Genomic DNA, 27,508 nt, shown 5'->3' with positions numbered 1-27,508 from the left:
CTAAGGTAATTTATGAATAAATAATTATGAATTTCATCAGTATTTATTTATTTTCTTTACATTTCCTGGTGCATTAGTTTGAATATTAATTTCATGAAAATTAAAACGAATATCCATGTTTTGTTAACGAATTTGCATTTGCAATTAAATGAATGCACATCTCTAATTGCAATAAAACAAGATGGAATGGCAGACAGTTATATTATGGTCATAACAATGTGATTTCCATTAGAAACCTCATTCAAATAGATTCAGTACTGTAAATTATCATGTACTATAAAATAGAAAGACACCTTTTAGGAATGGGATTGCTAAACGCCATTTATAGATATTGCAGTTGCTATTTCTGTTATGTTGTGTTCCCTACAGATCTTTTTAGTGGTACAAGATGTCGCGTATATGGCTATTGATTACTTATAATTATGTAAATCTCTGTACAACCTAATACAGACGGACTATAAAATAGTAATGGACAAATGACGGCCCATTGTGAGCTTATCACAAGCTCTCTTTTTCACAAGCTGCTAAAACGTAATGCAGAGGTATCTAAACTTTGTGTAAAAGAAATGCTGAAGCAATAGTTTGTAAAGAGCTATTTTTATTGTTTTACACCTGATGATTTTCGGCAAATACGTAAACTCTGCCTGAGATGGTACCATCCCAACGAGCAAACTACTGGGTAGTGTTAAGTGTTTGGCTAATAGAGGGATATGGTTTAAAGCTTTATTTGTATTTGTTTATTATGTATTTAGTTAGTTAGTTAGTTAGTTAGCTAGTTAGTTAGTTAGATAGATAGTTAGTTAGATAGATAGATAGATAGATAGATAGATAGATAGATAGATAGATAGATAGATAGATAGATAGTTAGTTAGTTAGTTAGATAGTTAGTTAGTTTGATAGTTAGTTAGTTAGTTAGTTAGTTAGTTAGATAGTTAGATAGTTAGTTAGTTAGTTAGATAGATAGATAGTTAGATAGTTAGATAGTTAGATAGTTAGTTTGTTAGTTAGTTAGATAGTTAGATAGTTAGTTAGTTAGATAGTTAGATAATTAGATAGTTAGATAGTTAGGTAGTTAGATAGTTAGATAGTTAGTTAGATAGTTAGATAGTTAGTTAGTTAGATAGTTAGTTAGATAGTTAGATAGTTAGATAGTTAGTTTGTTAGTTAGTTGGATAGTTAGTTAGTTAGTTAGATAGTTAGTTAGATAGTTAGATAGTTAGATAATTAGTTTGTTAGTTAGTTAGATAGTTAGTTAGTTAGTTAGTTAGTTAGTTAGATAGTTAGTTAGATAATTAGATAGTTAGATAGTTAGGTAGTTAGATAGTTAGATAGTTAGTTAGTTAGTTAGATAGTTAGTTAGTTAGTTAGATAGATAATTAGATAGTTAGTTAATTAGTTAGTTAGTTAGATAGTTAGTTAGATAGTTAGTTAGTTAATTAGATAGTTAGTTAGTTAAGTAGTTAGTTAGTTAGTTAGATAGTTAGTTAGATAGTTAGTTAGATAGTTAGTTCGTTAGATAGTTAGTTAGATAGTTAGTTAGTTAGTTAGTTAGTTAGATAGTTAGTTAGTTTTGGTTAGGATTTCCTTGAGTTTGCCCTAGTCTTTACCAGTAATATTCCTTAAGAATACTCAACAAAAAAGAACCATATGTAAGTTACAAAACATATAATTACTATTCAGACATATTAGTGCAGGGGTGGGCAATTATTGGCCCTCCAGATATTATGGACTACATCTCCCATGATGCTTTGCCAACAATATGTCAGAAAAAGCATTATGGGAGATGTAGTCCATAACATCTGGAGGACCGATAATTGCCCACCCCTGTATTAGTGCATAAAGAAACTAACCTATATTCAACGGCCCAGGAGCACAGGTAAATTGTAAAGGAATTGATTATTTCACCTGTGCTCACACACACAGGTTGTGAAACACAGGTTTAATGAGTTTGATGACTGTATGTGTATATCATTAATCTATTATATATATATTTTTTTATAAATGTAAAAATATATTTGTATCTATGGTTTGCCTCACAAGACAGTTCGTCATAGCAACAATATTTGAAGTTGACAGGATTCCGCAGATCAGACACATCATAAGTCTAGGGTTGCCACCTCAGCCATGTTTTCCTGGACACTTATGAGTTACACATGCTGCAGGGTGTGCAGGGAGGAACATGTATTGTCTTTCTGGACAGCACTATTCATATTCCTCCCTGCACACCCTGCAGCATGTGTAACTTATAAGTGTTCTGTATTTTAAGGGACGGGTGGCAACCCTACATAAGTCCAACAAAAGGAAGAAGAATATATATTTGTTTAAAAAAGGTAGTGACATTTTAAATTGTCACAAATTGCTCACTTGAGTGTAAATTTTATGACTCAGACATCCATGTAACTTCAAGTTACTGCACCAACCTGTGCCCCTTTTAGTATTTTTTACCATTTCTTGGAGACTTACAGCAGAAAGCAGAACAATTAGTATAACCTTTATCTAAGGGGACAAAACATTTCATATGTTGCCATATCACATATATGGAAGTCACTCTTCTTTGTTTTGTCTCCCTTTTTTAGTTCATTTATATTTTCATCAGTCTGACGAATATTAGATACTTCAACAGCCAGGACTTTTTTCAGTAAGTTTGTGTATTTCTTGAATATTTTCTATCTCCTGTTGACCTACATTCTTCTTCTCTTTGTATCGTAAGACAAAGAAAGTAGCTAGGAAAAATATGAAAGCTCCGACTTTAAAGAGAAGCTGTAAGCCAATGAATCTGCAAAAGAAAAAAGACAAATAAAGATTTTGGAAACACGGATAGCAGATATGGTACAGGCATTATCTGAGTAGATTATCAAAACGTTGTAACATAGGTAAGGCTTACTTGATAGATCAGTCAATACCACAAGGTATGTTACAGGGAAATGTAAACAACTATGGGATGTTTGCTACGTTGGTTGATATAAATGAGATACCAGTTCAATAAAATCATGTAGGCAATGAGATTTTGTTACCTGAAAACTATGTCTGTGGTACAATGCAATAAACAGTATAACTGCCCTAAAGTATTATAATAGAAAAGGAAAACCTATACTATATAGAAAACATTTTTATGTCTTAGAACAAATGTTAAAGAGACACTAAAAAGTAAATACATTTCATGCACCTCCTTCTTACCATAGGTGCTGCTATTGTGGAATGTAGGTTACACTGCAGGTATGTGGCTATCCCACACACTAATTAATGTCTGAGATAAGCATAAGTCTATCCTACACACTAATTAATGCCTGTGATAAGCATAATGCTATCCTACAGCTAATAAGTATACAGGATATTTTTGTCAAACTTGTTAGGTCTATGGTTCTTATCCCCCATTACAAACTATCACCTAGATTACGAGTTTTGCGTTACAGTGTAGTGCGATACTGCTTTTAATGCTGAGAAATTAGTCATTAGGCTGGAATGGCCAGGAACGCATATTACGAGTCGTGTCTGTATAGCTGTAACGCAAGCATTTTAGCCTAAAACGCAACGTCCATTCCGCACTCAAAAAAAATGACTTTTTGGGGGCGGAGCCAACTACAGAGAGAAATGGACGCTCATAGCAAGAGCTCCAGCTTTTATTTCTAATATTAAGGGTTTATCCCTAATCGCTTGTACAATTCAAGCACCCTAGCAATGACCACCGCAAGCTCATCTTATACACTAACTTGCAGGTTTAGAATTAGAACCCTGAGACATGAATTCCACTTGGAACTAAGCCCTTCGTTATAGCCACGAGGACCCAGAATACAGCCGCAATCACTAAATTTCAGAAGCAGACCGACAGTTTGGCTATATCTGCATTACTACCTCCCATTCTTCAACCGCTCCTGCAAAAATGACACTTGCTGAGAACCCTCATGATCTGGTGAAGACCTTGCTGGGGCACCTTGAAAAGAAGATGGAAGAGGGATTTGCCGACCTCTCGGCTGTACTGAAATCAGCTTTCGGTACATCCACCGACCAACCATTGCAGTCCGAGGATCTATTAGCTGCCATTACCCCATCCACTGGGGGAGCCGAATACAAAGACCTGGCATTTACCAAGTGCGAGAGGCAGACTCCCTGGGATCTGCAGGGCCTCAGAAGCAACTAGCAGCCAGCCCGAAAACCCAATATAACCGGTGCGCAACTGTACTCAGTGCTGAGAAACATCCCTTGATCCTCTTTGAACCTCTTGACACCCCCTCTTTTGGCTCCGGATCTGAATCAACTAGGGGACTGCTAAAGGAGAGAGAAACGCCACCCTGCTTCTCTGGGTGCCAAGCGCCATTGGGGCTCATGTCTAACCTAACTCCTGGATTGGCATTCTACTATGATGGCGCCCAAACCCAGCAAGTACTCTCTCAAGCAAGCCCAACTAAAAGAATGGATGCTGGCTATCACATGCACAGCTGGGCTACCATTGCGGTCTCCTCCTGGGGAGCATTTCTTCCGGATTACGCAGAACACACTGTGGCTGGTAAGATGTTACCCCTTACGGGTTGGACACATGAGCAGGCAAACATGGGGGTCATGTGGGAAACTCGTTATAAAAATACCGGAGCCAAAACTAAGGAAACACAGAGATACGTGCCGAACTTGCTACATTATTCAGCGCTCCTGACTATCATTGCTCCCACCGCAGACTGCATCAGAAGGGGAATTGGCTGAATCACCTCATGTCATGTATAAAACCTGATATTAGCGAAGTGTTAATCTGATGGACTTTGCTGGACTTACAGGTGTATGATTTCTGGGACAATATATTTCCATACAGAGCATTAGGATCACTAACTTTCTAGTCAGCATATTGATGACGACAGTATTGCCTGATGGTGCTTTTTTTTTTTTTTTTTTTTTTATATATGTCTGAGCTTACTAAAGTTAATCATATTATCAGGGACGCTCCATTTCTCAAAAGCAGACTTCATGATGGGATACTATCTCTCACTCCCCCTTTATGAATAAAGACGCTAACACTGAATAATCAGCTTTTTTTGTGCTCCTTAAAAGCCCATATAGTAACCCATAATTTTTTGGTTTATGCTTAAGTTTCAAACTGTTGGGTGATTTTGTTTTACCATCTTTAAATGTTTAACCCCTATTCATTTTTTATTAAGTAAAGCTAACCCACTTTAAGCCAGTGTATTTAGGTTGTTGGATCTTTATCTATATACATTCTATCAGAAGCCTTACACTATCCTATTGAGATATTCTTAAAACCATTCTCTAGTTCACTCCAATCCTCCAAAATATATTAGATGGTATGCTCAGAAAGGCCCTAGAGTGGCCTGTTAGACATTATAGGGAGTATTTACGTATAATTTAATACTGTTTATTATACTATTTGTTACTTGTTTATATGCCTGATCATGGTAGGGAATTTATGGTATATGCAGTTAGTTTATTTGCTTGACCTAGATTAGTTAGATAGTTTATTGTTTTACATGTTACAGTCTAATACCAAAGCATTCAATTTCATCTGGAGCTCTATTGACCACACACTCAACACTCCTGCCACTGACAGTTGCGCTGCGAGACTACCTTAGACATGCAGGCCAGGCAGAGATGGCGTATAAAGTAGTGCTCCATTCCCTCTGTCACAATGGTACTTAAGTTAGTTTTCATCTGGTAGATCGGTTCAGGATAGCTAGCATAGCTTAGTCTTCATATGTTGTGCTGTATAGTCCCAGCTTTTACCAATACTACATATACTAATTCTATATCCTCATGGCACATTTAGGCTTGGTTTAACCCCTTAAGGACCAGCGACGTACCCTGTATGTCACTGGTATTTTTTTGGGACTTGATTGTTTTATAGCGCGGTCTTGCCACCAGCGTTGAGACTGCTCTATTCCACAAAGCCTGCTGGAGGGAGGGCATTAATAGCGTGTACTTGCTAGACTTGTGCTATTATGTCCTGAAAAAACCCTTAATGAACAGTCACATACAGGGTACATTGTGGTCATTAAGGGGTTAAGCTTGTATGGGTAATTTCTATTTTGATCTGCCTATTAATGCTGCATACTATATTATTTTAGGTTTATATATATGTATTACCATTGTAGGGTATGTACAGTATCTTCAGTTAATTTACTAACAGAAGTTAGATTAGCTATCTAACCTATAGTTTTACATCTGTGTGTTCAGTACTGTTTGTTTCTCACACAATGTGTTCTTTTTGCTTCGTTTTTAAATAACATACCCTTTTACTAAGATCCAATTTTATGTGGGCTTATCAGTTTGAATATTATATATACTGTGTGTAACCTAGCCCATATGAATACTGTTAGCAGCTAATGTATATGATTCACGCTTTCACTTTTTATTTCAGCCGTGCTAGTCCTGATAGCTGGTCCTGAGACTATATGTCCATAATACCCGTGCAGAAATTGTTAAGCATAGCAGGTGCTAGATCCGGATAGGATTATTTGACACATAGATATTTTGCCCCTGCAAATCTGTCTACTTTAATTCCCTCACTGGCGGAATGGCGCCGGGCATACGGCTATTTTGTCCTATAATTGTCCCTATGAAAATAAAATCTTAAGTGCAACTAATCCTCACATGAAGTTCTTCCCTATGGCTCCACCCCCCCATCCCCCCTATTTCATAAGCGGTGCTTACCCGCTGAATCCCCCCCCCCCTTATTAAATTTTCACTATATGTTACTCTTTGGCCCGGTAGAGGCCGCAGAACTGACTACCATGTGCTATCCCATTCCCACGTAACTAATGGACTCATTAGAGACCTATTAACTAGTCAGCTAGCTACGCCATTATATTCATAAAATCTGAGGTTTGAGATACTTGTCTATTTTAAGGCATTGTTATTCTTTCTGTTGTATTTGATTTTTATTGCCTTGCTATGTTCAAATTTGTTTATTGACAAATGATGTACACACATTTACTATTGCAAACTTATTATTGTATGTGATTCTCTTCAACGCCTAACCTCGATAAAAAAAATAATTAAAAAAAAAAAAAAAAAATGACGTTTTTGTCTGGGATTTTCATAGCGCCAGTATTACAGGTTGTGTGTTCAGGCTAAAAAGCTTGCGTTATGCTCTATACAGACACGCACCATACCGCCATCTGAGAGCAGTAGTTATGGATTTTGTGTAACAAAAATGTTTCACAAAACTCATAACTAAAGTGTTACAAAGTACACTAACACCCATAAACTACCTATTAGCCCCTAATCTGCCACCCACATCACCAACACTATTTAAATATATGTACCCCTAAACCGCCACTCCCCGACACTAATAAAATTTATTAACCCCTAATCCGCCGCTCCCTGACATCGCAACACTTAAATAAACCTATTAACCCCTAAACCGCTGACCCCCACATCGCCAACGTTATAATAAAGTATTAACCCCTAAACCTCCAGCCCCCCACATAGTACCTACTAAACTAAACCTATTAACCCTTAAACCACTGGCCACCCCACATTGCAAAACACTAAATTAAACTAGTAACCCCTAAACCTAACACCCCCTAACTTTAAATTAAAATTGCAATATAACTATATTTAAATAAATAAAAACTTACCTGTGAAATAAAAATAAACCTAACATTAAACTATAAATTAACCTAACATAACTATTCTAATAAAATAAAAAAATACTACCAATTAAAAACCTAAATTACAAATTTTAAAAAATCTAACACTACGAAAAAAATTAAAAAATCTAAAATTACAAAAAATAGGACAGCTAATAGGATTTCAGAAGCTCTCATCCTATTGGCTGATTTGAATTTGAAGAATCAAATCAGCCAATAGGAATGCATGGTACACCATTTTGAAATGGCTACCTTGCATTCAACTTCAGTGTACGGCGGGGACCGTATGAAGAGGACACTCCGTTCAGGATGGGATCCACTTCCAGGATAGCTCAGCAACGCCAGGATGAAGATAGAAGATGTCCCCGAGATGGATAAAGGTGTCGCCGCCTAGATGAAGACTTCTCGCCAGGGGTGAAACTACAGGGGGTGCAGAGTTCGCAATTGCGACTGGGCCCCCAAGGGTGGGGGCCCAGTTTAAAAAATTTTTTTTTTCGTTTTTACAATAAAAAACGTTGACCTGCCACTGCCTGCACTGATATCATGTGAGTTTGACATGATGCTTCACTAGTGTCTCTGACTACAGGGGTTAGTGTTTCTGTTTTACCCATTGGTGTTTATGTATGTATGTGACTGTGTGTGTTTTTATGCATGTATGTGTGTGTGTGTGTGTGTGTATGTTTGTGGAACCAGCAAATTACAGACCTTTTTTTACTACAGCATGGGGGGGTAAATCAGTCTATACAGTGCCACTATATACAGTACGGACGGGCTGTACTATGTCACAGACTACTGTGGTCACTTTATAAAGTACTGGGGTGGGTAGGGTCAGGCCAGCCATCTCACTGGTTGATTACAGACTGTGTCACTGACTCACTATATACAGTACTGGTGGGTTAAACAGTGTCACTATATACAGTAATAGGGGGTCAGACCATCTTACAGACTGTGGGCACAGGGTACCTCCTTTTGCAGACGTAATCTGATTCACAATTTTTTTCTGTGTTAAATGTAAAAAAAAAAATATATATATATATATATGTATCAAATTCACTTTTTTTTGGGGGGGGGAGTGGGGGCCCCTTCTTAGATTCTTGCACCTGGGCCCTTTGGTTTCTAGTTATGCCTCTGCTTCTCCCCACCTGGATGAAGATGGATGTCAGGACTTCAGGAACCGTGAGTAGATATTCTGGGGTTAGTGTTAGTTTTTTTTATTTTTTTGGGTGTTTTTTATTTTTTAGATTGGGGATGGGCACTTGGAAAAGAGCTGAATGCCCTTTTAAATGCAGTTAAAAAGAGCTGAATGCCCTTTAAGGGCAATGCCCATACAAATGCCCCTTTAGGGGCAATAGGTAGTTTAGGATTTTTAGAGTTAGGTTTTTTATTTTGGTGGGTTGGTTGGTGGTGGGTTTTACTGTTGGGGGGACTTTGTATTTTTTTTACAGGTAAAAGAGCTGTTTAACTTAGGGCAATGCCCTACAAAAGGACCTTTTATTTTTTTTTTGGGGGGGGGGCTTTTTTATTTTTATAGGGCTATTAGATTAGGTGTAATAGATTTAATTTTTGATAATTCTGTTTATTATTTTTTGTAAGCTTAGTGTTTTTTATTTTTTGTAATTTAGTGTTTATTATTTTTTGTAATTTTATATTTTTTTATTTTTTTCGTAGTGTTAGGTTTTTTAAATTTGTAATTTAGGTTTTTAATTGAAAGTATTTTTTTTATTTTATTAGAATAGTTATGTTAGGTTAATTTATAGTTTAATGTTAGGTTTATTTTTATTTCACAGGTAAGTTTTTATTTATTTTAAGAAAGTTATATTGTTATTTTAATGTAAAGTTAGGGGGGTGTTAGGTTTAGGGGTTAATAGTTTAATTTAGTGTTTTGCGATGTGTGGGGGGCCAAAGGTTTAGGGGTTAATAGGTTTATTTAGTAGCGGCGATGTGGGGGGCTGGAGGTTTAGGGGGTAATAGGTTTATTTAGTAGCGGCGATATGGGAGGCCGGAGGTTTAGGGGTTAATCAATAATCATTTAATTTAGTGCCGGCGATGTCGGGAGCGGTGGATTAGAGGTTAATAACTTTTATTAGTGTTGGCGATATCGGGAGCTGCGGATTGGGGGTCAATAACTTTTATTAGTGTTGGCGATGTCGGGAGCGGCAGATTAGTGGTTAATAACCTTTATTAGTGTCAGCGATGTTGGGAGTTGCAGATTAGGGGTTTAATAACTTTATTTAGGTGTCAGCGATGTTGGGGGCGGCGGATTAGGGTTGTTTAGACTTGGGGTTTATGTTAGGTGTTAGGTTTAAACTAACTATTTTTTCCCCATAGACATCAATGGGGTTGCGTTACAGAGATTTTTTATTCCGCAAATCAGGTGTTTTTTTCTAACACTCTCTCCCCATTGATGTCTATGGGGGAAATAGTGCACAAGCATGTTAAATCAACCCTTGGATTTTGTGCAGTATGGAGCTTAACGCCACTATATTGCACGCACAAGGAGGCTTTTCAATAACTCGCAATGGCAGCGCTATGGAGAGTGAAATAACGCAACTTTTTTGGCATTAGCTTCACACCCTGTTTAGCACAAAACTCATAGACTAGGCATATGTTTCTAAGGTGTTTTTAAACTAATTTTTTAACTGCATATTGTAGCTTCAAGTGTAGTTGAGATTTAGGTAGAAAATGTGGGTTTGTACACGTTTAAAAAATTATAACAATGTTAGTTGATAGTGTTTTGAGATGATTTTTTTTTTCAATAGTAATACAAATGTGAGATTTCCTCAATAAATATCAAGCACTATTATACACAATATTTGCGAAAAACATCAACATTAAGATCAAGATTTTGTGACAATTTGATTAATATCGAAACTTTTAATAAAAGCTCACTGATAAGATATTTTTGTTGTTTACAGATGAATAATGTCCTTAAATGAAATTTAAAGATCAGTACTGACATAAAAACAACACTGAGTACAGCTTCTTGTATAAACAAGGCTGGATTTATAAAGTGCAATATAGGACTAGTGATGTCGCGAACCGGCATTGAATTCAATAGGCAGGCGAACTTTAAAACCTACAAGGACTCTTTCTGGCCACAATAGTGATGGAAAAGTTGTTTCAAGGGTACTAAAACCTGTACTGTTGCATGCTGGAGGGGGATCACTGGCAAAACTCCCATGGAAAATTACATAGTTGATGCAGAGTCTGCTTTTAAGCCATAATGGGTCTAAATCAACTAACATTCCCAAAGTGGCTGTCTCAAAACATCCCGGACAGAAGATAGATTGATAGTGATAGATAGGATAGATAGATATACATAGATTGATAGTTAGATAGAATCGATAGAAGAGAAATAGATAGATTTGTTAGATATATAATTACCCTAATAAATTCAAATAATCAAACATGCGTTCTTGGACCCAACTAGCTTGTGTCAATTAGTACTTTTCTTAGCACTTTAATCCCTGTTCCCCACCCCCCTATCGGGGGAGTTCTATATGGCCTGCCAGATTACCCTGAAAAATTATAATAATAAGACATGTGGTCTGCTACCTATTTTAACGAGGTTGTGTTTTAAGTACTACCATTCTTAGCACTTTAATCTCTGTAACTCCCCCTATTTGGTGAGGTCTATACGGCCTGGATGATTACCCATACAAAATATAATAATAAGACATCTGCTCTTGGTCTGCGACCCATGGTAACTATGTTGTGTTAATTAGTAATGTCCTTCGCATTTTAATAGCTGTTACTCATACTCACCCTATCGGTGGAGGTCTATATGGCCTGCATGATTACCCTTACAAAATATAACAACCAAACATATGTTCTGGGACCCATGGTAAGTAGGTTGTGTTATGTAGTACTGTTCTTTGCATTTTCATACCTGTTACAACACCAAATGGTGGCAGGTCTATCTGTCCTTCATGATTAGCTGGACCCAAACCCAAAAAAAAGCCGAGTGGTCTTAGACTAACACCCATGGCTAACTCTGTTGTTTCAATTAGTACTATTCTTAGCACTTTCATCCCTTTTACGGGCGGTCTACATGGCCATCATGATTAGCCGAACAAAATACTACAATCCAACCTTTGCTCAGTCTTCATAGGCCCTTCATTGTCTGTATTTTGATAGTACAGTTCTTATTATTTTTATAGCTGATACAACACCGAATGTTGTCAGCTCTATATGGCCTGCATGATTAGCTGCACCCAATACAAAAATAAATCCAAGCGGTTTTGCACTAACACCCATTGCTAACTCTGTTGTTTCAAGTTCTACTATTCTTAGCTCTTTCATCTCATCATCCCTGTTACTTCCAGGACTCTCGGTGGTGGTGGTCTACATGGCCATCATGATTAGCCTAACCAAATACTACAATCCAGCCTTGGCCCAGTCTTCCTAAGGCCCTTCATTGGCTGTATTTTGGTAGTACTGTTCTTATTAGTTTAATAGCTGATACAACACCGAATGTTGTCAGCTCTATATGGCCTGCATGAATAGCCGCACCCAAAGCCAAAAAAAAGCCAAGCGGTTTTGCACTAACACCCATGTCTAACTCTGTTGTTTCAAGTTCTACTATTCTTAGCTCTTTCATCTCATCATCCCTGTTACTTCCAGGACTCTCGGTGGTGGTGGTCTACATGGCCATCATGATTAGCCTAACCAAATACTACAATCCAACCTTGGCCCAGTCTTCCTAAGGCCCTTCATTGGCTGTATTTTGGTAGTACTGTTCTTATTAGTTTAATAGCTGATACGACACCGAATGTTGTCAGCTCTATATGGCCTGCATGAATAGCCGCACCCAAAGCCAAAAAAAAGCCAAGCGGTTTTGCACTAACACCCATGGCTAACTCTGTTGTTTCAAGTTCTACTATTCTTATCTCTTTCATCTCATCATCCCTGTTACTTCCAGGACTCTCGGTGGTGGTGGTCTACATGGCCATCATGATTTGCCTAACCAAATACTACAATCCAACCTTGGCCCAGTCTTCCTAAGGCCCTTCATTGGCTGTATTTTGGTAGTACTGTTCTTATTAGTTTAATAGCTGATACGACACCGAATGTTGTCAGCTCTATATGGCCTACATGAATAGCCGCACCCAAAGCCAAAAAAAAGCCAAGCGGGTTAAGATCAACACTAAAAAATTTTTTCATTTAAATTAATAACTATACTGTCTGACTGTGACAACAATTATGATTGGTGTAAATAGTTGGCTAGACGGCCTGGCACAAAAGGCTGGCAGTGGCAGGCAGGAGGTAAATGAAATTCAATGGCCCTAGGAGACTGAATATTTGCAGTCCAAAAAATTATGTTTTTGTTTTTTTTATTACTGTTACAAGAATTGTGATTGGTGCCACTAATTGGCTAGTTGGGCCTGGCAGACAGGCTGGCAGATATGAGTCGTGGATGGTAGGTAGGGCAGTAATTTAACACAGTATGCTGTGTAAGTGACAAAAACACAGGACTGATAGAAAATTAAGTTACATTACACTAGCAAAATATTTTAAAATTTTAGATTTTAATATTAAAATTATGTTAAGAAGTGCAATGCACATATGACTCTATGAGTGGTCGCACTGGCTGGCTGCTACGTAGGGCAGCAATTATAACAACAGTATGCTGTGTAAGTCAGATAGACAGTTAGACACAGGCCTGATAGAAAATACAATTAGATTACACTAGCATAATGATTTAAAGACTTTTTTTTGGAAATTTTAAGAAAAAGGTTAAGCACATACATATGAGTCGTGGCTGATAGCCTTGGAAGGGCAGCTATTAAAAACAGTAGGCTATGTATGTCAGATACACACATGCCTGATAGAAAATACTATTAGATTACACTAGAAAAATGATTGAAATTATTTTTTTGGGGGGGAAATTAAAAAAAGGTTAAACACATATGAGTCGTGGCTCATAGACTAGGGAGGGCAGCAAGTAAACACAGTAGGCTCTCTATGTCAGCAAAACACACAGGCCGGATAGAAAATTAGATTTGATTACACTAGCAAACAAATTTAAACTTTTTTTTTTTTATATTAAAATTAAGGTGAAAGAAAAATAGATATGAGTGCTGGGTGGCTGCCTGGCACAGACCAATTAACCAAAAGACTGAAAAAAAAAGAGGTATATTAATGCTGAGTGAGCCTGACAGACACAGGCATGATAGTAAATGTAATTAGATTACACTAGAAAAATATTTTTTTGTGTTTTTTTTTTAAATTAAAAATAATGTTATAAACGGATATTAACACTGCTGGCTGCTGGCTGGCACAGAGCAATGAACCAGAGTATATGCTGTGTGACACTGGCCTGATAGAAAATGAAAAAAAAATTACACTAGAAAAATAATTATATTTTTGGGTTAGTTAAATTTAAACTAATGTTGTTAGGGAGATATCAGTGGTGGCAGTAGTCACAGCATATGCTGTGAGCCTTAAACACACAGCTGAAAGCCAGGCAAATGCTAATAAAAAAAATATAGCCCTAAAAAGGGCTTTTTGGGGTGCTGTGCTTGCAGTAGAGATGAGTGGAGTCCTTCTGGACTGTAAATACACTAGCCTAGCTATGTTTTTCCTATGAATGTCAGGAGCAAAAACATAACACGTCCTATCATTAAAAAAGCAAGGTCGTTATGAGTCTAAAATGGCGGATTCCGAGTAGCTGGGAGTGTCTGTGAGGGAGTGTCTGATGTTGATTGGCTCTAATGTGTCAGGCGGCTGTGACATAAAGGGTCAAAGTTTCCACAATGATGACACATAGGGGCGGATCGCCATGTGTTCGCCCACAAACGCGAACGCGAACAACCTATGTTCGCTGTGAACCGTTCGCGGGCGAACAGTTCGGGACATCACTATATAGGACCCAACATAGTAACAGTTTGGAGTGTGACATTCATTATTTTTGTTAAGTTATCTCATATTTATATGAGCTCAAGTGTATATTATATTAGAGATCAAGGCATCTATTTATCAAGCCGTCAACCGCAAATACGCTGGAATTCCGCAGCGTATTTGTGGCGAGCCTGTTTCGCCTTAGTTATCAAACCCTACAAACCGGCAAAAGTAGAATTTGGTGACGTAACATACGATCCGCCGGACTCAGTCCGACACAGATCGATGCTTACGTCATTACAGATGTTCCGAACGCAAGTTCGGCACAATCTGACTACTTTTGCTAGTTATCAAACTACTACCAGGTACGCTCGGCACTATTCCAGCCCAGCGTACCTGGTTTTCAATCAGCCGCCCTGGAGGCGACAGATGCCATAGGAATCAATCGGAGTCAAAAAGCAGCGAGAGCTTATGTTCGCTGCTGCCCGATATCCCATTGATTCCTATGGGAACGTGTACACCTAACACCCTAACATGTACCCCGAGTCTAAATACCCCTAATCTGCCCCCCCTACACCGCCGCCACCTACATTATACTTATTAACCCCTAATCTACCGCCCCCTACACTGCCGCCACCTACATTATACTTATTAATCCCTAATCTGCCGCCTCAACACCACCGCCACCTAAATAAAGTTATTAGCCCCTATACCGCCGCTCCCGGACCCTGCCGCAACTAAATAAATGTGCTATATAAAGTGACCGCACCACCCAGTATATTATGCTCAGGCACGGGATAAAGTCTGGTCCTAGACTAAATAATAATATAATAACCAAGAATCCCAGCCACTGAGTCTTAGAATTAAATGAAGAATTTAAATTTTTCAACAAAGAACCAGTGTAATCTTTCACACTATGCAATAATAACATGGAGAAGCGTTAGATGAAATTTCATTCATTAAATAAACGTATTAACCCTTAAACCGCAGCTCCCGGAGCCCACTGCCACCTACATTATATTTATTAACCCTTAATCTGCCCCCCCTACACCGCCGCCACCTACATTATATTTATTAACCCCTAATCTGCCCCCCTACACCACCGCCACTATATTCAATTTATTAACCCCTAAACCTAAGTATAACTCTAGCACCCCTAACTTAAATATAATTTAAATATTACTATCATTAATTAAATAATTCCTATTTAAAACTAAATACTTACCTATAAAACAAACCCTAAGATAGATACAATATAACTAATAGTTACATTGTAGCTAGCTTAGGGTTTATATTTATTTTATAGGCAACTTTGTATTTATTTTAACTAGGTACAATAGTTATTAAATAGTTATTAACTATTTAATAACTTCCTAGTTAAAATAAATACAAATATACCTGTAAAATAAAACCTAACCTGATACAATTACAACTAACACTACACTATAATTAAATAAATTCCCTAAACTAAATACAATTAAATACAATTAATAACAATTATCTAAAGTACAAAAAAAAAACACTAAATTACAGAAAATAATAAAATAATTACAAGATTTTTAAACTAATTATACCTAATCTAATCCCCCTAACAAAATAAAAAAGCCCCCCCAAAATAAAAAAGCCCTACCCTTTTGCGGGGGAATTTCCCCAAAGTAATCAGCTCTTTTATCTGTAAAAAAAAAGATTACAACCCCCCCCAACATTAAAACCCACCACCCACACAACCAACCCTATTTTAAAACCCACCCAATCCCCCCTTAAAAAACTAACACTAACCCCTTGAAGATCACCCTACCGTGAGATGTCTTCACCCAATCGGGCAGAAGTGGACCTCCGACGACTGAATGAATGTTCCTTTAAATGACGTCATCCAAGATGGCATCCCTTGAATTCCGATTGGCTGATAGAATTCTATCAGCCAATCGGAATTAAGGTAGGAAAAATCCTATTGGCTGATGCAATCAGCCAATAGGATTGAAGTTCAATCCTACTGGCTGATCCAATCAGCCAATAGGATTGAGCTCGCATTCTATTGGCTGTTCCAATCAGCCAATAGAATGCCAATAGAATGCGAGCTCAATCCTATTGGCTTCTGCCCGACTGGAGGTCCACTTCTGCCCGGTTGGATGAAGACTTCTGCCCGTCTGGAGGTCCACTTCTGCCCAGTTGGGTGAAGACTTCTGCCCGTCTGGAGATCTACTTCTGCCCGGTTGGGTGAAGACGTCTCACGGTAGGGTGATCTTCAAGGGGTTAGTGTAAGGTTTTTTTAAGGGGGATTGGGTGGGTTTTAGAGTAGGGTTGGTTGTGTGGGTGGTGGGTTTTAATGTTGGGGGGTTGTAATCTTTTTTTTACAGGTAAAAGAGCTTATTACTTTGGGGGCAATGCCCTGCAAAAGGCCCTTTTAAGGGCTATTTGTAATTTAGTGTAGGGTAGGGCTTTTTTTATTTTGGGGGGGCTTTTTTATTTTGTTAGGAGGATTAGATTAGGTGTAATTAATTTAAAAATCTTGTAATTATTTTATTATTTTCTGTAATTTAGTGTTGTTTTTTTGTACTTAAGATAATTGTTTTTAATTGTATTTAGTTTAGGGAATTTATTTAATTATAGTGTAGTGTTAGGTGTAATTGTAACTTAGGTTAGGATTTATTTTACAGGTAATTTTGTATTTATTTTAGCTAGGTAGTTATTAAATAGTTAATAACTATTTAATAACTATTCTACCTAGCTAAAATAAATACAAAGTTGCCTGTAAAATAAATATAAACCCTAAGATAGCTACAATGTAACTATTAGTTATAGTGTAGCTAGCTTAGGGTTTATTTTATAGGTAAGTATTTAGTTTTAAATAGGAATAATTTAGTTAATTGTAGTAATATTTTTTTAGACTTATTTAAATAATATTTAAGTTAGGGGGTGTTAGGGTTAGGGTTAGACTTAGGTTTAGTGGTTAATAAATTGAATATAATGTCAGCGACGTTGGGGGCGGCAGATTAGGGATTAATAAATGTTGGAAGGTGGCGGCGGTGTAGGGGGGGAGATTAGGGGTTAATAAATATAATGTAGGTGGCGGTGGTGTAGGGGGCGGCAGATTAGGGGTTAAACACTTTATTTAGTTGTGGTGGGGTCCGGGAGCGGCAGTTTAGGGGTTAATAATTGTATTTAGTTGCGGTGGGCTCCGGGAGCGGCGGTATAGTGGGTAAATAGTATAGTATAGTGTTGGTGTTTAGTGACAGGGTACCAAGAAAGCTGTAAAAAAGCCGAAGAGTAGCGAGATCGATAACTGTTAGTTAACAACAGTCCGCTGCTCATCGGCCCGTACTTAGTGCGCAGCTTTTTGACAGCTTTTTTGGTAACTTTGGAGAACGTATTCAGGTCAGCGGCAGCGATGTTAGGCGACCTTAGGCGAGCGTATTGGTGCCGTCGAATGCAAGTAAGTGGACGCTTTGATAAATAGATGCCCAAATCTATTTGATATTTTTTTATATCGTTGGTGACAGTTTAAATTAGAGTTTATATTGGAGGTTAAGGTGTTTGAGGAAATTTGTTTGGTATTTTGCTGTTCCTTCATTAAAGAATACCAAGAGAATGAAGTGTGACCCTTTAAATATTCATGATTCAGTAGAGTATGCAATTAAAAAAACACGTTTCAATTTACTGTGCGTGCATGTGTCTTTAACAATTTATGTACTTAGCTACCTCAGTATGTTCTCATGGAAATTAAATTTGTTGGAGCAAAGTATACAGAAAGAAAGAGATACATTTAGTAGAATACATATATATATTTTAAATTGTACTCTATCTTAATCATCAAAGTTTAATTTTTACTACTGAGTGCCTTTAAAAAGAAATGTATCTATAGGGTTAATGAACAAGTTTATGAATTCATCAAGGTGTTTAATTGATAAATGTATTTTGATGGCTTAGGTTATTTTTTATATACGCTTAATCTGCTGTTTTTAATTTGTGACACAGTCTCAATCTTTTTTATTAAGAATAGTTGTAAATGTTATGAATAGTAACCACCCTGCTCTCGCTGCCTGGCAACAGTTGCAAAACTTCTGTTTCATAAGGATTAACCGTAATCACTAATTTGTAACCAGAGACACGAACGCCTTCTGTATTTTCCTATGTAGTATGTGATTCAGAGGTGGTACAAGGACATTGCTTTGTTAGTGTGCGTGAAGTAATAAAATGGCTAATCAGGAGATCTTGTTGCATGGACTAAAAACCCCTTAAAATTGTGCAAACATTAAATATTTGTAAATGATGACCAGATGTCATTTATTTTCAATGGAAGCTCATTTTGGATAATTACAGTCAGTCTTGCTCTTTGGATGGGGGAAGCAGGGAACCAGCTTCTGGCCCTCATGCTTTGAAGGTGAAGGTCTGAGAAAGTGCAATGTACATTCAGTATTTACTTTAAGGGCTCCATGTAAGAAGCGTATGTAAGCTGCTCCGGAGCTCTTGCGGGGCAGATTCGCACATGCAGTCCTGCTTTCCGCAATGTAAGAAGCAGTGGTCATTAGACTGCTGCTTCTTAAAATCTTCACCACCTCCAACGTGGTGAAGTGAAATCACAGAGTGCTCATTCGCTCTTGGTAATTGTCAGTCCCAAACATGGGAGTAAAAGGGCGGGTACTACACACTCATCGGAGTGTGTAATGATGCACACAGGCAGGCGGACAAACACATCTGCTTCCCATATGCAGCAAAGGCGTGTGCCGTGTGGACAACTTCTCAAGTCGAGAGGTTGTCTGCACACCAGCTAATACATGGGGCCCTAAGTGTTTTTGGGATCAGTAGATGTAATATATAGTTTATTCTTTTGGACCCAATAAATGTTAGGATAAAAGACAAAGAGGGGGCGGAGAATAAGTAGGAAGGGGCGGGACAAAGGCCCTGCAAATGCTATTGGTAGCACTGATCAAAGGCAATCATTACATTAAATGTAAACCAAATGTTATTTTGTCATTTTAATAAAGTTGCTCAACGCATAAACTTTCCCATGTAAGGACTACGCAATTGACCCTTTCACAGAGCATCTTAGTCTAAAATAAACAGATTCTAGCGATAGTTTTTATTTTTGTCTACAGGTTTTGTGTCTTGGCAAACTGTAAAATGGAAAAATATAATCTATGACTGCATGAAAAGAATCTGAGATAAATAAACAAAAAAACAAAATGGAGCTGTTACCTTTGTCGAAAAAGATTATTGTCATAATATTGGCAGGCAGCTTTCTTTCCACATTTCTTCCCCCAGAGAACGCACGTGCTGTCAATCACACTGCCGAACATTACAGGGCCAGGGAGCCAAGCTGGGGAAAAGCAGAATTGCACTCGATGAATCAATTTGAATTTGGATGAATTTGAACTAATAGAGGCAATGCGTGTCTGTGCACTAATATGTAAAATACACCAGTAAGGAAAACATTCAGACTGTTTCTTGTGATGATGTATTTTATTTAAGTAAAGGCTACAATTTCTTTTATTGTTTTTACTCTAAATCAGCAAACAGCAAAAGCTAGATTTTAAATTGTTCTATTTTTATGAATTCAGGTAATTTAGGCAAAATAGGCAACTGCCTATGTATTCCTTCACAGAGAGGGGCTTCTGTTTGGCTACTCAAGCAGTAAATATTTAACACCCATCATATACTTTCTTACCTGTTTTTTTCTATCTTCTAGATTTAATCAGTGGCTTTGTCACAGCTGTGACATATTCTTAAACTAAGATATGTGATTGGGCTCTGGAGTATAATGAAGATTTTTTTGTTTCATTCTAGTTAACATAAATTTGCTAAATAATTTATCCAATTATGAGAATGGTGAAAAATGTAATCATTTAATATAGTTTGAAAACAAATAGGTTTTAGTATAGGGTTATAGTACAGCTATTAGACCCAAGCTAAGCTAGATAGGGGATTTATTGCATCAAAGTATGAATATTTGTATCTTCTTATACTTGAGGCTTGAGCTATTAATATATAGGACAAGTTTATTTGTGTTATTATTCAGGGACTTAAAATTCTCATTTTAACATGTATTTGGCAAATGTTTTTAAAGATTTAATATTGTTAGTGTTGCACAAAAGAAATGTTTCAAAACATTCCCCAAAAAATCACCATATTTCTCCCTGACTTTATCAAGGTTTATTTGTGCCTTTGTATGATTTTTTTAAACTATTGTCTGTCATTATTGTCTCACCTCATCCCCATTAAACGCTTTAGTATGAAACTCGAAATCCTGACTGTCCCACATTTTTAGATGTACAATAAAAAATAATGTCACTTATTTTAAATTCAAATTAACAAGTCTTTTCAAAGCAAATATTAACCTGAAATAAAAATAATAATAATAATAATAATTTTAGTTGTTTATTATTATCTTTTAGCTTCTATAAAGTAATGGGGGCACCATGTTGTAACCTAAGTTTCTTAGGTTTAATAACTGTTAGCTTATCTTCTCCACTAAGGCTAATTTGCAACATTTGAAACTATGACAATGGTCAATGCCCATTTAATACCCTAAGTATCACTGCTGTATATTTTAATTAAATTAAAGACAGATCCCTTAATCTTTTTAAAGTCGATGTAACTGAGTCTTCTTCAATGTTACATAATCATGTTTGTTATCACTGTAATACTTGTTACATAATTATGTAATCTTTGTTATACATGTTACATTCACAATGCATAATCATCATTAGTGCTTTACAAATTGCATATATATTACAAATAATCATTAAATATATTATAGATACTTTATATATATTCTATGGATTATTTAGAACTTTTTAGAACATCTATAATTTTTTATAATTATTATCAATATTTTTTTAATATTTTAAAGTTAATATTTCAATAACGTGCCTTAGAATAATTAATTCTGCATGTGCCCTAACCAGGCACAGCGTTAGACCTAAAGCATGAAACCTAAAACGCGATACACATATTTTACATTCCTGTGATCTTCATATAGGAAAAAAAATGTAATTTGTATTATTAAATTGGAATGTGAAATATTAATAACTTCTGTCGGGTTAGGGCGCGAGCATTAAGTGTTTTAGTTTGTTTCTTCTGCGGTCTCCATTGAAGTCTATGCAGTAAATAGACACACAAACCTTTTACTTTCCACTTATAATACACTCTAACCCGTGTGCGCAAAAACATTACTTCTAGCAAATTTTATGCATAATAGAGCACCACTTGTAATCTAGTCGAAAGATGGTAGTAGGACGAGCTGCAGTAAATTACTTAAATAATACCTGTGGTATGCATAGGGCTATCCTGAAGGATAAATTATTCCTACATTTCATATAAGATGATAGGAAAATTAACATTCAGATTTGTGTCTATACAGTGATTTACCTGCATGCAGAAAATAACTCACCCAGTATTCTCAGAAGCATGAACTGTATTCCAATGGCGAGAGATTTGTCTGATGGCTGGACATTCCTAGGTAAATATAAACATCTTGTGAGATAAGCGATTTAAGAATATAAAGCCCTGGGCCGACTGTTGCGCAATGTTAATCTCAGTAGAGTGCTGCAAAGTCATAAACGTTAAAACCCGGTAGTACAATGCATATTATAAAACATGAGTTTGAAACCTTAAAGAGATATGAAACCCAACATTTTATTTTATGATTCAGAAAAATAAAGAGCATGTTAAATTAAACAACTTCCCAATTTACTTCTGTTATCAAATTTGTTTTGTTCTCCTGATATCCTTTGTTGAAATGGAAAGCTTTGTAGACTCAGGAGCTGCTGATTGGTGGATGCACATTTAAGCCTCATCTTATTGGCTGACCCAAGTACATTTAATTATCTCAGTTATCTCCCAGTAGTGCATTGCTGCTGCTTCAACAAAGGATATCAAGAGAAGGAAGCAAATTAGATAGAAGTAAATCGAAAGTTTTTTTTCTAAATTGTATTTTCTATCTGAATCATGAAAGAAACATTTTGGGTTTCATATCCATTTAATAAAATGTCACTTTACCCTTTCACTGTCCAAGAGGTCTACAACAAATTACATAACAATGTGTGGCAGCCTTGTCTTGCAGTAAAGGAGATACAAGTTGTGCAGTACCAAAAGGTTTAATGAGCAGACTTCTGACTAAGGGCCCAATTCTCTAAAGCTTTCAGGTCTGGTGAGATGATCTAAAAAGTCTTCTTAAGACTGTGAGGTCCATCAAAAGGCAACCTTTATATGAGAGATATTTATCTTGCTATGTAGGGGTCTGGGTGTGAAGGAAACACACCTACATTATAAAAAATGATCAAAATAATAATAATTGAGCCCTATAAAAAGATGGCCAGCATGATTATTAAACATTTAGTAATCTGTATAAAACGTATGCATGGAACCTTTAAACATGCTGTTTGCGAATAGTTTTTATTTAGCTTCATTGTCCCATTTAAAGGGAAAGTGTAGTCAAAATTAAACTTTATTGATTCAGATAGAGCATGCAATTTTTAGCAAATTTCTAATTTACTCCTATTATAAATTTTTATTCGTTCTTTTGGTATCTTTATTTCAAAAAGAAAGAATGTAAGCTTAGGTGGCCACCCATTTTTGGTTCAGGACTTTAAGCACTTGGGTAGCACTTGCTGACTGGTGGCTAAATGTAGCCACCAATCAGCAAGCGCTACCCAGGGTGCTGAACCAAAAATGGGTTGGCTTCTTAGCTTTCATTGATGATAAGAGTACATTAAAAAGTTGCTTAAAATTGCTGTTCTATCTGAATCATGAAAGTTTAATTTTGACTAGACTAGGGGGGATATGTATCAAGCTGTTAAGCACAAATACGCCGGAATTCCGCATCGTAATTGTTGCGAGATTGATCCGACCTAGTTATCAAAGCCTACAGACCGGCAAATGTTGAAATTTGTGACGTAACATACGATTCGCCGGTCTCAATCCGACGCAGATCTATGCTTATGTCATTACAGATGTTCCGAATACACATTCGGCTCTATCTGACACTTTTTCCCAGTTATCAAACTTTTAACAGGGACACTCGTGTCTTTTCCGACCCAGCATACCTGGTTTTCAATCCGCCACCCTGGAGGCCGCGGCTGCCATAGAAATAAATGGGAGTCTGAAAGCAGCGAAAGCTTATGTTCGATGCTGCAAGACAAAGAAATATAACCCATTGATTTCTATGGTAGAAAACGTTTACACCTAACACCCTAACATAAACCCAGAGTCTAAACACCCCTAATCTGCCGCACCCGACACCGCCGCAAATTAAATAAAATGTATTAACCCCTATCCCGCTGCTGCCGGACACCGCTGCCACTAAATAAACGTATTAACAGAGGTTTAGTGGTTAATACGTTTATTTAGTGGCAGCGGTGTCGGGGAGCGGCGGGATAGGAGATAATTTTATTTAGTTTGCGGCGATGTCGGGAGCGGCCGGATAGGGGTTAATAACTTTATTTAGGTTGCGGCGATGTCGGGAGCGGCCGGATAGGGGTTATTAACTTTATTTAGGTTGCGGCGATGTCGGGGAGCGGCGGGATAGGGGATAATAACTTTATTTAGGTTGCGGCAATGTCGGGGAGTGGGGGGATAGGGGTTAAACATTTTAGTATAGTGGCGGTGTTTAGTGGGGTATGAATAAAGTTGGGAAAAAGCCGAATAGATGCGAGATCGATGACTGCAAGTTATCAACAGTCCTATGCTCATCGCCCCATACTTGGTGCACGTCTTTTTTTATAAATAAGGAGAGCGTATTGAGATCCATGTCCGCGATGTTAGGCGAGCGTATTGATGCCGGTGAATGCGACATAGTTGACAGCTTGATATATATCCCCCTAGGCCTTTAAAAAAAAAAAGAAAGATGATGCAAATACGTTCAAAGGGTTGTAAATAATATAAACAAAAGCTAAAAAGTATAACAAATGTATCCATGGAATTTTATTTAACAGACAATATATAAAATATATTCTAACAATATTTGTTTATGGTGAAATTTCAGTCACATTTTAACCATTTGTGGTGGGACATTTTTTTTTCTGTAGTTTTAAATAAAAAAATTAAAATAATTCAATGTGATTCTGGGCAGAGAAGTCACTAGAATCAGCAATTTTATAATAACTGAAACCAAATTTTACATTATATTATTAATGCAGATGATTAATACTGTTAGAACAATTGCATAGAGCTGGTAAGGACAAAAATGTTCATCTATGAGGTATGATTAAAAATGAATTAAGGTTCAGTAATAGAGGAACCTATTGTGTCGATATTACATTTCTGTGAAAATACATTAGTAGGAAATTAAAGAATTTATTACAAAACACAAAAAAACTACAGTAATGGACAGAATATATAAGTGCAGTTCTCTTCCATCAACCTAAGTTTGCTAATTTTATTATTCTTGTTATGTTATTATTAAAAGGAAAAAAAAGCTTCTTCAAAATGAGTAGATTTTAAGATTTTTTATGTGTACACAGGTAAATAAAATAAAAATAGGAAATTTGATATAGCCAAAACTAAACTGAAAAAATACTGATTTAAAATGTCTTCTGCAAAAGTGTATGATGTAAAACATGATTGTTACTTTGTGCAGAACACACAATCATACTTAATATTATTATCGGTTATTTGTAGAGCGCCAACAGATTCCGCAGCGCTATAAACATAGGCGGAATACAAGGAAACATTTATAGGTCGCACTGTTGTAGTCAGCTCTAAATAAAGTGATCTACAAACAGCATGGCTCTTAGGCTTACATGTTAAGGGGGTTCAGGGGATAGCAATGGAGGAGAGGAACTGGTTTTATGAAAGGTTACTGTAGGTTGTATGCATCCTTGAACAGTAGAGTCTTTTGGGAGCGCTTGAAGTTTTCAAAACTAGGGGAGAATCTTGTGGAGCGAGGCAGAGAGTTCCACAAGATGGGAGCCAGTCTGGAGAAGTCCTGTAAGCGGGAGTGTGATGAGGTAACAAGAGAGGAGGAGAGTAGGAGGTCATGAGCAGAGTGAAGGGGTCGGGAGGGAGAGTATCTGGAGACAAGGTCTGAGATATAGGAGGGAGCAGTGCAGTTGAGAGCTTTGTATGCCAAAGTGAGAATTTTGTGTTTAATCCTAGAGGCAAGAGGAAGCCAGTGAAGAGATTGGCAGAGAGGTGCGGCAGATGAAGAGCGATGTGTAAGGAAGATGAGCCTGGCAGAGGCATTCATTATAGATTGTAAAGGAGCTAGGCGGCAGCTGGGGAGACCAGAGAGGACAGAATTGCAGTAATCGAGGCGGGAAAAGATGAGAGAGTGGATTAAAATCTTAGTTGTGTCTTGTGTAAGGAAATGTCTAATTTTAGAGATGTTTTTAAAGTGGAAGCGGCAGGATTTAGACAAGGACTGAATGTGACCCCAAGACATTGGGCATGCGGGGTAGGGGTAATGATGGAGGGTGGAGATTTTAGAAGAAGGAGGGAAAATAAGGAGCTCAGTTTGGAGAAATTTAGCTTGAGGTAGTGAGAGGACAACCAGGAAGAGATGTGAGAAAGACAGCTAGTGACACGGGTTAGCAAGAAAAGAGATAGGTCTGGTGCAGAGAAGTAGATTTGGGTGTCGTCTGCATACAAATGATATTGGAACCTGTGGGACTTTATTAGGGAACCTAATTATGACGTGTAGATTGAGAAGAGAAGGGGACCAAGGACAGAGCCTTTCGGTACCCCAACAGAAAGTGGTGTCGGGGCAGAGGAAGCCCCAGAGAAGGCTACACTAAATGTACGGTTTGACAGGTAGGAAGAGAACCACAAGAGGGCTGTGTCACAAATGCCGAAGGATTGGAGGGTTTGGAGCAAAAGAGGGTGGTCAACAGTATCAAAGGCTGTGGACAGATCAAGGAGGATATGCAGAGCAAAGTGGCCTTTTGATTTTGCTGTAAGTAGGTCATTGGTAACCTTAACAATTGTTGTCTCTGTTGAGTGATGGGGATGAAATCCAGATTGCAGTTGGTCGAGGAGGGAGTTTAGTGTAAGGAAATGGGATAGGCGTGTATATACTAGCTTATCGAGAAGCTTTGAGGGAAGAGGGAGTAGGGAAATAGGGCGGAAGTTGGATGGGGAGGTTGGATCAAGAGAAGGTTTTTTGAGGATAGTTGTGACCAGTGCATGTTTCAGAGATGAGGAAAATATACTGGTGCTGAGGGACAGGTTGAAAATGTGTGTGAGTATAGGGGTAAGGGTAGAAGAGAGGGAGGGGAGCAGCTTTGAGGGGATTGGGTCAAGAGGACAGGTAGTGAGGTGAGAGCTCAGTATAAGTGCCGAAACATCTTCCTCAGTAACAGGGGAGGAGCTAAATTTATGGCTATGTGGGTTGTGGTTGCTTGCGAGCGTTTGAGGGGGTTAGAGAATGGAAGTATGTTGAGAGCTGATTTCGTTTCTGATGGAGTCGATTTTGTTATTGAAGTGGCTGGCAAAGTCTTGAGCTGACAGAGAAGTTGTTTTAGGGGGTGGGCAGAGAAGGATATTGAAGTGGAGAACAGACATTTTGGGTTTGAAGACAGATTAGAGATAAGAGTAGAGAAGTAATGTTGCTTATAGAGATTAAGGGCAGAATAGTAGGAATTCAAAATTAACTTGTAATGAAGGAAATCAGCTGAACTCCGAGTGCCGCTTAGCAGTACGGGATACTGCCTTTAGTGAGATAGCACTATATGTCACATACACGTGAAGGATGTGCGCGCAAGCAAACATCCGCTGCTGATCCGCAGGTTAACTGCATAGTAAAAGCTATCACTAGAGTTGTGAAAACCCTGACAGGAAGCTTTTTAGAAAAAAGATGCAGATTCTACTCACATATTTAATGTACTTCTGTGTATTTCAATTTCTATTTTATGTTAAATTAAGTACAGCAAATAGTTGTATGATACAGCATTGGCCAAGCAATGTTTTTTAGGCAGGTCCATGATGGGAGGGGGCAGTGTCGTGGTGTGGTCATAGGTGGTGCAATGGTGTGTCATGGGAATATCCAAGACAGGGCAGTTTTTAATGTGGGGGGAACTTGGATTGTCACTGTAAACTGGGACATTTGTCCTGGCTGAGAAGTTATGAGTGGGAAGCGTGCC

At 37.5% G+C, this 27,508-nt stretch overlaps 1 protein-coding gene across 6 annotated transcripts in view; it reads right to left on the bottom strand.

The window, feature by feature from the left end:
• Positions 1 to 580: 580 nt before the first annotated feature.
• SLCO2B1 (solute carrier organic anion transporter family member 2B1) overlaps positions 581 to 27,508 on the bottom strand; it is a 490,516-nt gene continuing 463,588 nt past the window's right edge. For all 6 annotated transcript variants that reach the window (XM_053708763.1, XM_053708761.1, XM_053708765.1 and 3 more), the window contains 3 exons: positions 21,823 to 21,887; positions 19,629 to 19,749; positions 581 to 2,776 (listed from right to left, as the gene is read on the bottom strand). In XM_053708763.1, coding sequence (XP_053564738.1) covers positions 2,617 to 2,776; positions 19,629 to 19,749; positions 21,823 to 21,887 — 346 coding nt within the window. In that variant the 3' untranslated portion in view covers positions 581 to 2,616. The remainder of the gene's footprint in view (positions 2,777 to 19,628; positions 19,750 to 21,822; positions 21,888 to 27,508) is intronic.

This window comes from Bombina bombina, chromosome 3 (assembly GCF_027579735.1).
Source record: "Bombina bombina isolate aBomBom1 chromosome 3, aBomBom1.pri, whole genome shotgun sequence".
Classification (NCBI taxonomy): Eukaryota; Metazoa; Chordata; class Amphibia; order Anura; family Bombinatoridae; genus Bombina; species Bombina bombina.
This window is presented reverse-complemented; position numbering and strand designations above follow the sequence as displayed.